Below are 13,139 nucleotides of genomic sequence, written 5' to 3' on the forward strand. Positions count from 1 at the left end.
ACAGTCGTTCTGTGCTGTGTCCCATCAATTCAGAGTTTTCCTCACGGCCTCTCTTAGCTTTACTTCCACGGAAGCTCTTTTCCCTTCCCCAGAAGCTTGTCACTTATTCCTAAGTATCTGCATAACATTTTGTTGGTAACCATTGCTCATTAAATGTCAGTTTAGCCACAGGAAACTAATACAGGCACCAGACAACATCGGAGCCAAGTGCATTGTGTACAAACTCCAAGAAATACTAGAGCTTGCTAAGAGTTACAGTGGGAGAATTTAAAATTGCTTTCTCTGAAAGGGGCAGCAATGCAAATATCAAACGGATACAACGAAATGATATTGATAATTTATAGAGCCTATTCAAATGCTCTTTTGCAAAGAGCCAATTACTGTTTTATTCAATAGAATAAAAGGTTTAACCAGAAGGCTTAAAAAATGTTTATTTCATAAATTATACCCTAGTAGCTCAGCCATTACCAGACTCTCACCCCATATTTCCTTTGTATTTCTTTTCAAGACTATGCCTAACGACTAAATGTTTAATAAAAATCAACTTCCTGAGATTCTGTAAATGACTGCAAAATGTGGGTAAAAAAGCAAATTTATTTGAATAATTTCTCAAATTATGTTTGACAGAGCAGAAAAAATGTGATTTAATCACATTTCTTTCATTTTTAGTAATAACAACCTTATCAGGCCTATCATATGGCACAGTGCCAGAGGCCTTGGGATATACAACTATGAATTAAAACACTGGTCGGCCTTTAAGAAATTGGCAAGTCTGTGTGGGTGATGTCCAAAAAAAAAAAAAGGCAATAAAAATGCACTGTGAAAAGTGCTCTAAATACGAGTAACGGTGCTCTGTAGGTGTCCTATCATCTTGGCTTTGGAGCGCCAGGAAAGTCTTTCAGGAAGACCCGATTCTCCCTCGTTTGGAATCCTACTTCTGCCCCTTAAGTAGCTCTGTGATTTGGGGCAAGTCACTTAAGGCCTCTAAGCCTGTTTCCTGATCTTTAAAACGAGACTTAGGACACCGGTCTCTGAAGGTTTTCGCGAGGCTTCAGTGCATTTGATAACATATTTCTGGGGTCTAGTGCAGGGCCTGGCGTATACACAGTTGCAGCTCTTTTAGGATCCCCTTTGTGACTTGCTCCATATCAGCTTGCCAAAAAGAACTGTGCAGGTTTTTGTCCCCTCTGTGTGTGCCGGGTTCAAGCACTGTGGCTTGTGACTCCCCCTGGCCAGATGGTGCTAAGGTGATGGATAGGTGACTTGAGAGCAACGGCACCGGAACCAGCGGTGGCACTTTGTCAGGGTCGGTGTCGCTGTGCTATAGGCTTCTGCCTTCCCACGTCCTCTGACCGATGTCTCCTGGGCGCCTACTGGGTGTGCAGGTAAAGGCTGAATTCTCGTTGCCGTGGAGAGGCTGAAGGAGCTTAAAGGCAAAAGGGGGTGGGGGTTGGGTAGGGCAAATGAAGTGTCAAGGAGGGCAGGTGACATTGGTGCAGGAGTTGAGGGAGGCGGCTGTCCCCCCACTGGAGGAGACAAGGAGTGCTTCATGGAAGAGGTGGCATTTCCACCGCCTGGTTTGGGGGTAAAGGCTGAATTTCCAACACCCTGGGCTGTAGGGTGTTGGTGGACCAGGGAAGCAGAACAGGGATTGCAAAGCTCTGGTTGGCCTGGATATACAGGAAAAAGTGCTCCTGCCGAGTGTGTTGTATGTGCTGTGAATCTTGTTTCTTGTATGTGCAGCGTTACCCCCCACCTTTTTATTTAAATAAAGAGGGAGAAGGAGTTGGAATCTCTAAGAAAGTATTTAAGCTCCTGTCTAGACTAGTCAGGCCTTATTATTTACTGTTTGTAGTTTGAAAATAAGTCTTTTCGTTTCCTCATCCTAGAAAATTTGTAAAATACCAAAAATATTTAAAAAAGAAAGTTACCCGGTAACTCAAAAATTTCCCCTTCTTCTAAAACAAAACAACAAATTCTAGTACCCTGCAGAAATGTGGACAGTTCACAGGTGTGTTCAAACTTTTGTGAATTCTTTGTATGTTCTTTACTCATTTTTCCTTGGAAGTGTAATGTGTGATTTGAGCAAAAACTTGCTCAATAAAGAGTGTTTTATGTGTTAGGAACGTTTACCTCTTTTCTTCCATATTAATTGTATCTTCTCCCTGCCTGTTGTTTGCCTTTTACCTTATTTATTGTGTATTTTTGATATCTAGAAGTTCTTATGGCTTCTTCCATTTCTCTTTTGCTCAGAAGTTCCTTCTCTGTTCTGAGATCTGATTGAAAATACTCTTTTTTGGCTTCATTTTTTACTTGTGACTCTTTCAGTCCATCTGGAATTAATTTTGATTTGAGACATGGTTCTCTTTTTATTTCCAGCTAGTTAACCAGTTATACCCACACCATTGGTTGAGTAATATTTTTTTATCCAGTGATTTGTGATGAAACCTTTTTATATATATATATATATATATATATATATATATATATATATATATATATATGTATATATCTGATTATTTATGTTTTGTTTCTTAGATTTATTAAGTCCCTCTACCATTTACACTGTGTACATCTTATTTGACTAATTATGCTGTTTTAAGTAATAGCTCTTCTTCACTGTTTTTTGTTGTTGTTGTTTTTGCATGTGTGATTTTATAACATTACAAGCTGACTTCCCATGAGTCATCTTGAACTTGTAAACATTTTGTTTGGCTTACTCATGTTAAAACTGAAAAAAAAAATTTTTTTGTTGCCACCATTTAAAAATCACTGGGTTTTCCAGCTGTTCCAGAAAAATCAGAAGACATGGCCTGTGTACTGGGCTTATATTTCCACATGGCAGAAATCTGCAGGAGCTCTATTATGGCTGCCTGCCTGCCTCTCTAGAATAGATGTGGGCCACCTGATCTGCCTTTGCCTCCACCTTTCCTTACTGAGTTTTACTTCCAGCTTGACTCAGACTCACTTGAGTAATGCTGTTTCATACAAAAGTTTTCATTGTATTAATTTGATCCTTGATAGAGCCTTTTGTCTCATATTGTTCAATTTATTATATATATATGTATATATATATACACACACACACACATACATATATGTGTATCCTATATTGCAGTGTTGAAGAAAAAAGGCTCCATTCTTTATTGAATGCTGCTTGAACACAATCCCTTTTAAAATTCATATTATTTAAGTGCCAAAAGTCATAGGAGTACAAAGAAACAGAATATTCTATAGTGACCTTGAGAAGAAATGCAAGGAGAAACAATTATCTGAGTCTTAAGATTCAAAAACGAAACACAGTAGCGTTTGTATAATACCATACGAAGTACGAACAATTGTATTTCCACTCTAATTGGTGGGCGTGATGTTGTTTCTTGGCTAAATTCTTTCTTCACAGAGCCTTGATAGAACCATTTTCTTTCATTCCCAACCTAACCCACATGCTAATTTACATACCCCACTACCGCTGCGTGTGCTGGGGTGTTTTGACTGCTGACTTTAACATCATTGCATCCTTTGTCCCCTTCTGTGACTCAGATGAAATCAAAGGAGTAAAAATGTTTTCGGTATTCTCTGGTAAGTACTAATCTGCAAAGATAGTGAGCACGTTTAACCACATGATCTCGCTTTGCAGCGTACTTGCGGTAAATGCAGCTGTGTCACCTCCACTCCTGTCTCATTTAAACCTGAGAAACTGATGCTCAGAGAATGCTGTGACCCTGGGGCAGTGTCACAGAACAACGCGTGGCTGCTGGAACCTGCGTCTCTGACACCTAATCCAGTGTATGCTCTGCAATATGAACTTTTAAAAATAGTGGAGATTTTGAAGTAGTGGCCATATGTTCTTTTTAGTTTATTTTCTGTTAGTCATTAAAATCGTTCAGGAAGCATGTCATAGTGAAAAGCAGAAAAGAGAGTAACCATGTAGTATTAATGCCTTAAGCTTTTTAAAAAAATAGTTGTAAATTAGGCCTAGGGCATAAAGAAAAAAAGTGCTTCTGTTTCAACAAAAGTTTGACTATTCTCATACATAGGCGAACCGTAGGATCACAGAATTTTAGGATTGGATCTAAGAATGAACTAGTTCAAAACCAAATCCCTGATCTTTTCAGTAGGAAAACTAAGGTTCTGTATTGTTAGGTGTTCCCCTCCCCCCCCCCCCCAAAAAGATGTGCAGCTAGTTGGTAATTAAACTTTGAGTAGAAATGGGAAGAAATATCAGTTCCCAAGTCTGTCTCTTCCATTAGTACGGGGATTAATTTAGGGTCTTTAGGTGGGCTGGCAGAGCTCCCTTCCTGGCTTCTCACAACAGTTTGTAGTCCCGTGGAGTGAGAAAATGATAATAAATGTGAAGAAACAGAATTTTTGTGCTTTATTTACTCCTTTTGCTTAATAGGGAAAAGATCATGCCAGAAAAGGCTGGGAGAATCCATTATTTTTGACCTAGAAAACAGAAGTTGGAAAATAGGGAAGGGAATGTTCCTTTTCAGGAGGCCTTGGAGAGTTGGTGAGAGTTTGAAGTTAATGGAAACATTTTGACAGCATGAGGACATTGCGTGTGCTCATTGGTGCTCCGAAATGTTTATGAAAAATCTACTTACCTTTGGCAAGCAGTGTTGGGGAGATACTCTGTCTTCGCTGCCTTAAAAAAATTTGGTTCCTTGTGAGATAGAGAGGGTGGGAGGGAGGCTCAAGAGGGAGGGGATATGGGGATCTATGTATGCATATGGCTGATTTACTTTGTTGTACAACAGAAACTAACACAGCATTGTGAAGCAATTATACTCCAATAAAGATGTATTTAAAAAAATAAAAAGATAAAAATGCACAGGGAACTCTATTCAGTACTCTATAATGACCTATATGGGAAAAGAATCTAAAAAAAAGAATGGATATATGTATATGTATAACTGATTCACTTTGCTGTACACCTGAAAATAACACAGCATTGTAAATCAAGTATACTCCAATAAAAATTTGAAAAAAAAATTTTAAAAAATTAAAAGAAGCTACTCTAGCAAAAGGAAAGCAAAGGCTGTTTCTAGGCAGTGCCTGAGAAATGTTTGTAATGTTAACCAAAGGATCTTGGTACAAGTATGTCAGTATTATTTTAGGCCTTGTCGACCTATTGCTACGTATTCTAGACGGTGTTAAAGAAATCACCCCTAAGGTTTGGGTAAGTAGATGACATTCCTGGTCAGAGGATTTTATTGTGATATTCATACTGGACAATTGGGGAAGATCTTTTAAGATGTTCCCTACTGCCCCAGTGGTGATGATGATGATTTTTTTTAATGTAGATCAAAACTTACTCAGTTTTAAGTGAATTCCATTTCTATGCCAAAATCTGTACTGTAGCAAGTTTGCTTTTTTAAGCTTTATGTTCTTATTATGTGTTCATCTTAAAAATGTATTTTTTTTGAATGGAAGGACAAGTGAATGGCATTAATTCCAAACACTGATAAGTATGAAGAGTTGAAAAATAACAGGCTTGGAAAAAAGCCCATTAAAGGAAAAAAAGAAAAAATAAGTGACTCTTCAATCCTAACACTGTCTTGATGAGTAATAAGCAGTATGGCCTGGGTGCAGATAGATTTTCCAGATAACTCCTTCACACTTCGTGGTACTTTCTTTTATTTTCGGATATTTTTCATATTTTGAGTTTCCCAGTGGATTAACTATGTGTATGCCTTTTCCCCCCTTTTTTAATCACAGTTGTCTATGTTTTTCTGATTTGTAGGAAGAAAAAAAGAAGTTTGACAAAGAGACAGAAAAGAACTATAGTGTAATTGATAAACATTTGAATTTATCAGCAAAAAAGAAAGACTCACATTTACAAGAGGTATTGTTTTTATTTTTCTGTTAACTTGTTTCTAAAATTCAGTAATCAGTGCATGTCTTTTTTTAAAAAACTGTGCTTTTCTTTTGAAAACATTTCATCTAGGATTTTAGAGGTGAAAAAAATGACCAGGTATCACCATGAAGAAAAGAGCTCTTTTGGAACAAGATATAAAATAAGACCTCTTAGAGTGATTAATGCAGTGTGGATTCATAGTATTAAAAGTTTTGGTTCTGAATATATTTTCACAGGAACAATCATTTTAACCAGCGTAACTGAGAACAGATATATTATTTTCAGGAATCGATTCATTAATTGGCTTTCAAGATTTCTTGAAGAAGTGAATTGAATAAGCTCCTACACCATTTGGCTTTTATGTGAAGGCAGCATTAATCTTACTTAACACTGAAGACTCAGGAGTTTTCACCTTCATTGGAAAGAGAGCATCTGTTTTACTTGTGTTAATAGACTCATTTTTTTGTTTTTGGAGGGAGCTGTGTGTAAGGAGAAAGGAATTTATATCTTGTCTCTCATTTTCTCTTTCTGTTTCTTAAATCCCCTGCCACTTGTTTTTCCTCACTCACACACTTGAATGGAAACTCAGTTGTTTACAATTTGGAACATATGCTTTCCTTAAACATAATGCTGTTTGCAGCTGTATGGATCTTGACTCATCCCACAAAAGTGTGATTTTTTTTTTTCCATTTGTTTATTTTTAAACACATAAGGAATCCAGGCATGATGTGCCACTATAATATACACTTAGTGAAATATCATCAAAATGACAACATTGTAGAATAAACCTGGGTTATGTTTAAATGTCACAGATTTAGTTGCAAACTCTGTGTGTGTGTGTGTGTGTGTGTGTGTGTGTGTGTGTGTGTGAGTTTGTGTGTGTGTGTGGCGGGGTTATTTTGACATTGCCTACACGTCACGTTTTCTTTTGTCTCGCTAGTACTTTTGACGGACGTTTAGATGGCATTTGACGTTCTATGAAAGAGAACGGCCCTTTTGTACCATTTAATCCTCACTCCAATACTGTGGGTAGGGCTCCATTCTCTCCTCTTCCATATTATGTAGGAAACCATTCACTTGTTACGTGTGTTCCCTCATCTCCTACCCTCTGTCATTTTTGAAATGACAGCTGTTGCTCTTAGAGGCTCTCTTTATGCTAGCAGTTTTCTACCTCTCTTCTCCCCTGATCTCTGTTTCCAGGTATCCTGAAGGGATTTTCATGCGCCGGGTCAATTTCCATCTCCACCTCACTATCTAATGGGGTATCATTCTACCTGTTGTTTAGGCAAAGTCTGTAAAGTCAGTCTTGGCCCTTTCGCTCTCACCCCACATCTAGACCATCAACCTATGTCTTCTTTAGCTTCAGAATATTCTCGGAATATGGCCAGTTCTCCTGACTCCCCACCCCTGTCACCCGGGCATCTCTCGCACAGATTACTGCAAAGGCCACCCTGCTTTCACCAGGATATCCCTACAGTTTATTTTCTGTACAACAGTGGAGTGAGCCTTCATGTTGCTCTTTTTCTCTAGATACTCCTAACAGCTCCCCTTAGAGGCCCTGGGCCCACCCCGTCTGCCCTCACACCCACATGGCTGCCTTGCTCTGGCTTGGTTCCATGCTGAGGGCCTGTGCTTTGTTCATCCTTCTGCCAGATCTGCATGCCTCACTCCTTCAAATAGTCTTCCAAATACTCTCCACTCAGACTTCTCCTTACTAGAGAAGTTTTCCAGCCATCTTATTTAGAGTGTCCCCCTTACTCGCCTTTATTTTTTTTTTTCATACTCTGACAGACATTTGACTCACTACATAGTCCGTTGTTACATGGCTTCTTCCCATAGGATGTAAGCTCCTTGCAGGCAACAGCTGTGTTCTGTTCAGCACTCTGTCCTCAATGCCTAGAATAAGACTTGTCAGGGAATAGGCACTTAATAAATATTTACCCAATGAACAAGCGTGAAGATTGTGAGCTAGGGCTTCGACAGTTTCATCATTCCCAAAGATAATTAAACTCCAGATGGGAAATTTGAAGAGACCCTCAAGGAGAATCATTTTAGTTTCACTTAAATTACATATTCTTGGCTGTCTTGCTCTGTTTGCTCTTTACAAACATACGGACTCCCACTTGACCTAGCTTTCCATTGCAGGCGTGAAGGCCGTAAGAAGGGGGATGCTGTTTAGTGGGGAAAAGGTTAGATTTGGATTTTGGTTACTTTTGGCAGTGGCTAATACATTGCTAATCTTCAGTAAATTGAGGTGCTCAAGAGATTAATAAAGGTTGCTGAGACTGGTACTGAACAAAGGCATAGAAACTTGTTATCTATTCTTTCCTCTTGTTTCCAATGAAAATAACAGGAGGAAATTATGGCAGACACCAGGCTGGCAATTTTAGTAATTCTATTAGTACCTTGACCTGTAGCTCTGTTTATTGGGCACAATGGCTTCTGCCTCCATCACAACCCGAAATTCTAATTAATATTTGTACTAGAACAAGAATTGGATATTCGAGAACATTCCATGACTGCTGATTTTTGAAGTATATTTTTGTTTCCTGATGCCAATTAGAAATTGGCAGTTGCCACCTGTCTCTACAAGGATTAAGTCACTAGCCTAGCTCTGAGGAACTAACTGCGCCAGGGCTATAGTCCTCGTTTTGCCCCAAATCAAACTGAACTCACAGATTGCATGTTGTACATTTTTTTTAAGTTGACACTGAGTCGTCAAATAATTATGTTTCAGTAAATAGGACCAGAGAAATAGATCCTTTGAATATCTTTGTGTGAGTGATCTACTTCCTTTATGCATATTAACAGCAGGAATGGTCAGAAATGAGATGATAATCAAATTGAAATTGTATGTTTGTTTAAAAAAAAAGACTTTTGCTTGGTGTAGTAAAAAGTATAGTCCAAATGTGTGTTTTCCAACACCACCAAGCAACTGACTCAACTCTGACACTACCTAGAGACAGCATCAGATCCAACAGGTTAAGGGCTCAGTCGGACAAGACTGCCCCACTTCTGACTAGCAGATGCAAACTATTATCAATAGAACGGATAAACAACAAGGTCCTACTGCATAGCACAAGGAATTATATTCAATATCCTGTAATAAACCATAATGGAAAAGAATATGAAAAAGAATGTGTATGTGTGTATAACTGAATTACATTGCTGTACACCAGAAACTAACACCTTGTAAATCAACTGTAATTCAGTTAAAAAAAAAAAAGACTACCTCACTTACGACATCAGTCCCAAGTCCTGGTTGTTACCTGTGCTTCTGACTGGCTACAAATAAGAGGTTCCTATGACCCCTTCCTTGCTAGAGTGGCTCACAGAACTCAGAAACATGTAGTTAAGTTTAGCAGTTTATTATAACAGATAATATAGAGGATACGGATGAACAGCCAGATGAAGAGGTGCACAGGGCGGGGTCTGGAAGGGTCCCAAGTGCAGAAACTTCTGTCCCCATGGAACTGGGGTACGTCACTCTCTAGGCAAGTGGATGTGTTTCCTGTTAACCTGAAATAAATAGTCTGCTAGGTATTTCTCCAGCAAAGAAGGGTTTATTCGGGATCAGCAGAGAATTGCAGTTTAGGGTCTGCAACCATGGGGAACCAAGGGCAAGTTTCTGCACGGCAAGGGAAGGAGAACACTTTCGTTGAGAGGGAAAGAGAGTTGAGAGGGCTATAGTAAAGAGTCCCTGGCTTTTTCTTGGGCTGGGTCCTAGCCAGGAAAGAAGAGTGGTCTTTCTTCTTGTTGGGCTCTGCGATGGTCTGAAGCCATGTGAGCTCCCCCTTCTGGTGAGTTTTCCGTTTATTAAGTTTTTACATCACCAACCTGGAAGCTCATGAACTCTTGTTCAAGAGTTGTTATAGAGCTTAATTTGTAGTGCTCTTGTCTTCCCGGAAATGGGTGGGTAGAGCTGAAAGTTCCAACCCTCTAATTAGTGCTATCTTGGAGCCCTACCCTAAGTCACCTCATTAGCATAAACTCAAGCGTTCTCAAAAGGGGCTCCTTACAAATGACTAGAGACACTTCTCTCGCTTAGGAAATTCCAAGGGTTTTAGGAGATTTGTGCCAGGAACCTGGGACAAAGACCACGTACACTTTTTCATACATCACATATATAGTGATTGCCTTTTAGACTGAGTCAGGGCTAAAGGACGGTGCTGCTAGGTATGATTTGGATGTCTGTGGCATCGTTGTAAATTATGGGTTAAGGGCCATCCCAGGGATTCTTGTGATTGATCACACTGCACCTGGCACAGTGGTTCTGAACACCCAGAACGTTAGGAAGCTGTGGATAGAAGCTGACCTGCCATGCCGGGGTAATTGCATTAGCACAACCAGGCAAGAGAATCCACTAAAATTAAATTAAAAAACCACCTTGGTAAATCTGACCCTGGTGTCATTTTCTTGAAGGACATTTCCCAGTAACAATAACATGAAAAATCAACCCTTAACCTTCCTATCTCCATTTTATTAAATACTCAACACTCTCACATTGGTTTTCCTGGGAGTTGTGTCTGTTAACTGCTAGTGGCTGAACTCTCCATCTCTGGATATTAGAGGCATAAAAAAATCATGATTTTTATGAGTGTTAGGTAGAAATTCTCATTTTGGCTTAGTAACAAACACTCTTATTATAGTTAAACATTAATTAAAAAAGGATATGATGCCAAAAAAATTATTACCTGTTAGGTAAATACTTTTTCTCCCCCAAATTAAAAACTTTTTGTTGTGGTAAAATATACACAACAAAGCATGATTTTAACCACGTTCAGGCATGCAGTTCATTCAGTGTCATTAAGTGCAGTCACACTGTTGTCAATAACCGCCACATTCCAGCTCCAGAGCCCTTTCAACTCGAGATACTGAAACTCTGTGCCCATTAAACACTAACTCCCCAGCCCCCTTGTTCTCCCAGCTCCGGAAGTCCACCATCCTACTTCCTGTCTCTATGAATTTCACTGTTCCGGCTACCTTATATAAGGTAAATCATACAGCATCTGTCCTTTTGTGACTGGCTCATTTCACTTAGCATAATGTCCTCAGGGTTCATCCGTGTTGTAGCAGGTGCCAGAATTTCCTTGCATTCTGTGGCTGAATAATATTCCATTATCTTTGTAGACCACATTTTGTTTATGCCTTCATCTGTCGGTGGACACTTTGGTTGCTTTTACCCTTTAGCTGTTGTGAATAATACTGCTGTGAATGTGTGTGTGCAAGAATCTCTTTGAGTCCCTGCTTGCAGTTTTTGTGAGTATATACCCAGAAATGGAATTGCAGGATCATATGGTCATTCTATTTTTAATTTTTTTTTTTAGAGAACTGCCATACTGTTTTCCATAGCTGCATCATTTTACATTCCCACCAGCAGTGCACAAAGTTTCAGTTTCTCCACATCTTCACCAATACTTGTTATTTTTCTGGGTTTTTTTTTGTTTTTTATTTTGGTGGGGGGGAGATAGGGTTTTTTGGATTATTTCCTGATATTTTTTGTTTTTGATAACTGTGAGGTGGTACCTTGTGGTTTTGATTTCTATTTCCCTAATGATAAGTGATGTTGAGCATCTTTCTCTGTGCTTAGATATGGCCTCTTTGGAGAAATGTCCAGATAAATACTTCTGGACATAAAATTAGCCGAGTTAGGAAATACAAGATGCCTTGTAAGAACAGTTCTGAGGACCAGAGGTTTCTCTACTGTTCCTCTGTTTAGCCATCCCCTGTCTCAATTCCCTTCTACTTAGGCAAGAGAAGCTGGAACCTTCCTTTGGAATAGTCTCCTGACCATCTGGTGCCTGTTCCCTCCCAGGGGACAGGACATGGTGAGGACTTAGGAGCGTGACTGCCTGCAGATGGGCTTCCAGCCCAGGCCTCTCTGCAAGAGCCAAGTTCTTGAGATGATGCCGCCACTTCCTCACCTGTTTGCCTTCACTCCTGAGAGCTGTGGCGACTGGAATTTGCTCAGCCCTCCTTCCCAGGCCACTTCATTCTTAGGCGATTTGTTAATGGAGATAATGTTTATGTAATTTGGATTCTACACGTGCGGTTCCACCTTGGGTGTCAGTTGTGGTTGGGTAGGTTTTTCATGAAGTGCCTTTTACTGTTTGATCTTCAGTCCTTCGGGGTCAGTCTCATCACAGAGAGCAGGGGTTTGCAAACTATTTCTGCAGGGAATCGGTTAGTAAATATTTTCGACTTTTGAAGATCACGAGGTCCCTGTTGCAACTACTCAAGTCAGCTGTTGTAGCGGGAAGTCTACATGGAAGATGCGTAAAGGAGTAGTCCTGGTGCTGGTCCAGTACCGCTTCATTTAGAATAACAGGCAGCAGGCTATATATTTGGCCCATGGACTGTAGGTTTGCAGACCTCGGGCAAAGAGTTGCACTCCGAACCATCTCTAATTTGACTGGCCTCTGTTATTTTAACATAGGCAGATATCCAAGTGGAACAGAACCGGCAACACTTTTACGAACTGTCTCTTGAATACGTGTGTAAGCTTCAGGAAATCCAAGAAAGGAAGAAGTTTGAGTTCGTGGAACCCGTAAGTATAAATAGCAAGTTGCTCTGCTAGTCGAATTTCGTGATATAATAGGAATGTGTTTCTTCGAAGATCTGATTTATGGTTGCTAGAGGCTGTGGTGCCTAAACACGAAGCAAGACATCGTAAATTGTACACAGTGCACCCAGAGCCATGAAGTCAAAGAATCACTTCTAAATAGTGGTTCTCGGCCTTATTTGCACAGCAATGTGTAATGAGTATGATTCCTTTTGCTATATGGTCTCAAGGACTCTGCAGTCAGGTACAATTTCTGCCATCCTAGTTGTAACTCCACCCTTAAAAAAAAAAGTCCCCATGAAAGAAATTATATTGGAATGTGAGTGGGCGTGGGATATTTATGGGATAATCTTTATTCAAGTTTGTTCTAAAGCAAGTGCATCCATCCAAAGCTTGGTACTTTCAGCAGTTACTGGTAACCAACTATTTCCAATACAATTCACAATGCTTATGCAACCTAAGTTAAGAACCAGTGTGTGGAACATTTGAAACTATTTTGTGAGTTTCTCTGACATTTCTTTATACTTCTTTTAGAAACACATGATTTTTTTGTGTGCTTATATAGATGCCCTCTGAGAGCTTCAGTTACTTATATGTTAACATATCTACGAATATATGTATCTTCTGAATCAGAATGTAAAGAGTATTTTGTACTGTGGGTTTTAGCAAAAAACCCAGAGGTAGACTGAGATTCATGATTGTCAAGATTCACTTTAATTT

General features: G+C 39.5%; 1 protein-coding gene across 8 annotated transcripts in view; it reads left to right on the top strand.

The window, feature by feature from the left end:
- Positions 1-13,139, top strand: part of ARHGAP10 (Rho GTPase activating protein 10) — a 335,488-nt gene that overhangs the window by 113,885 nt on the left and 208,464 nt on the right. For all 8 annotated transcript variants that reach the window (XR_014243606.1, XR_014243607.1, XM_082388998.1 and 5 more), the window contains 2 exons: positions 5,744-5,845; positions 12,294-12,404. Coding sequence is in view for 6 of the 8 variants with exons in the window: in XM_082388998.1 (XP_082245124.1) it covers positions 5,744-5,845; positions 12,294-12,404 (213 nt within the window). In the remaining 2 variants the exon portion in view is untranslated. The remainder of the gene's footprint in view (positions 1-5,743; positions 5,846-12,293; positions 12,405-13,139) is intronic.

The sequence above is a fragment of the Balaenoptera borealis genome (genome assembly GCF_965194805.1).
Source record: "Balaenoptera borealis genome assembly, chromosome: 4".
NCBI lineage: Eukaryota > Metazoa > Chordata > Mammalia > Artiodactyla > Balaenopteridae > Balaenoptera > Balaenoptera borealis.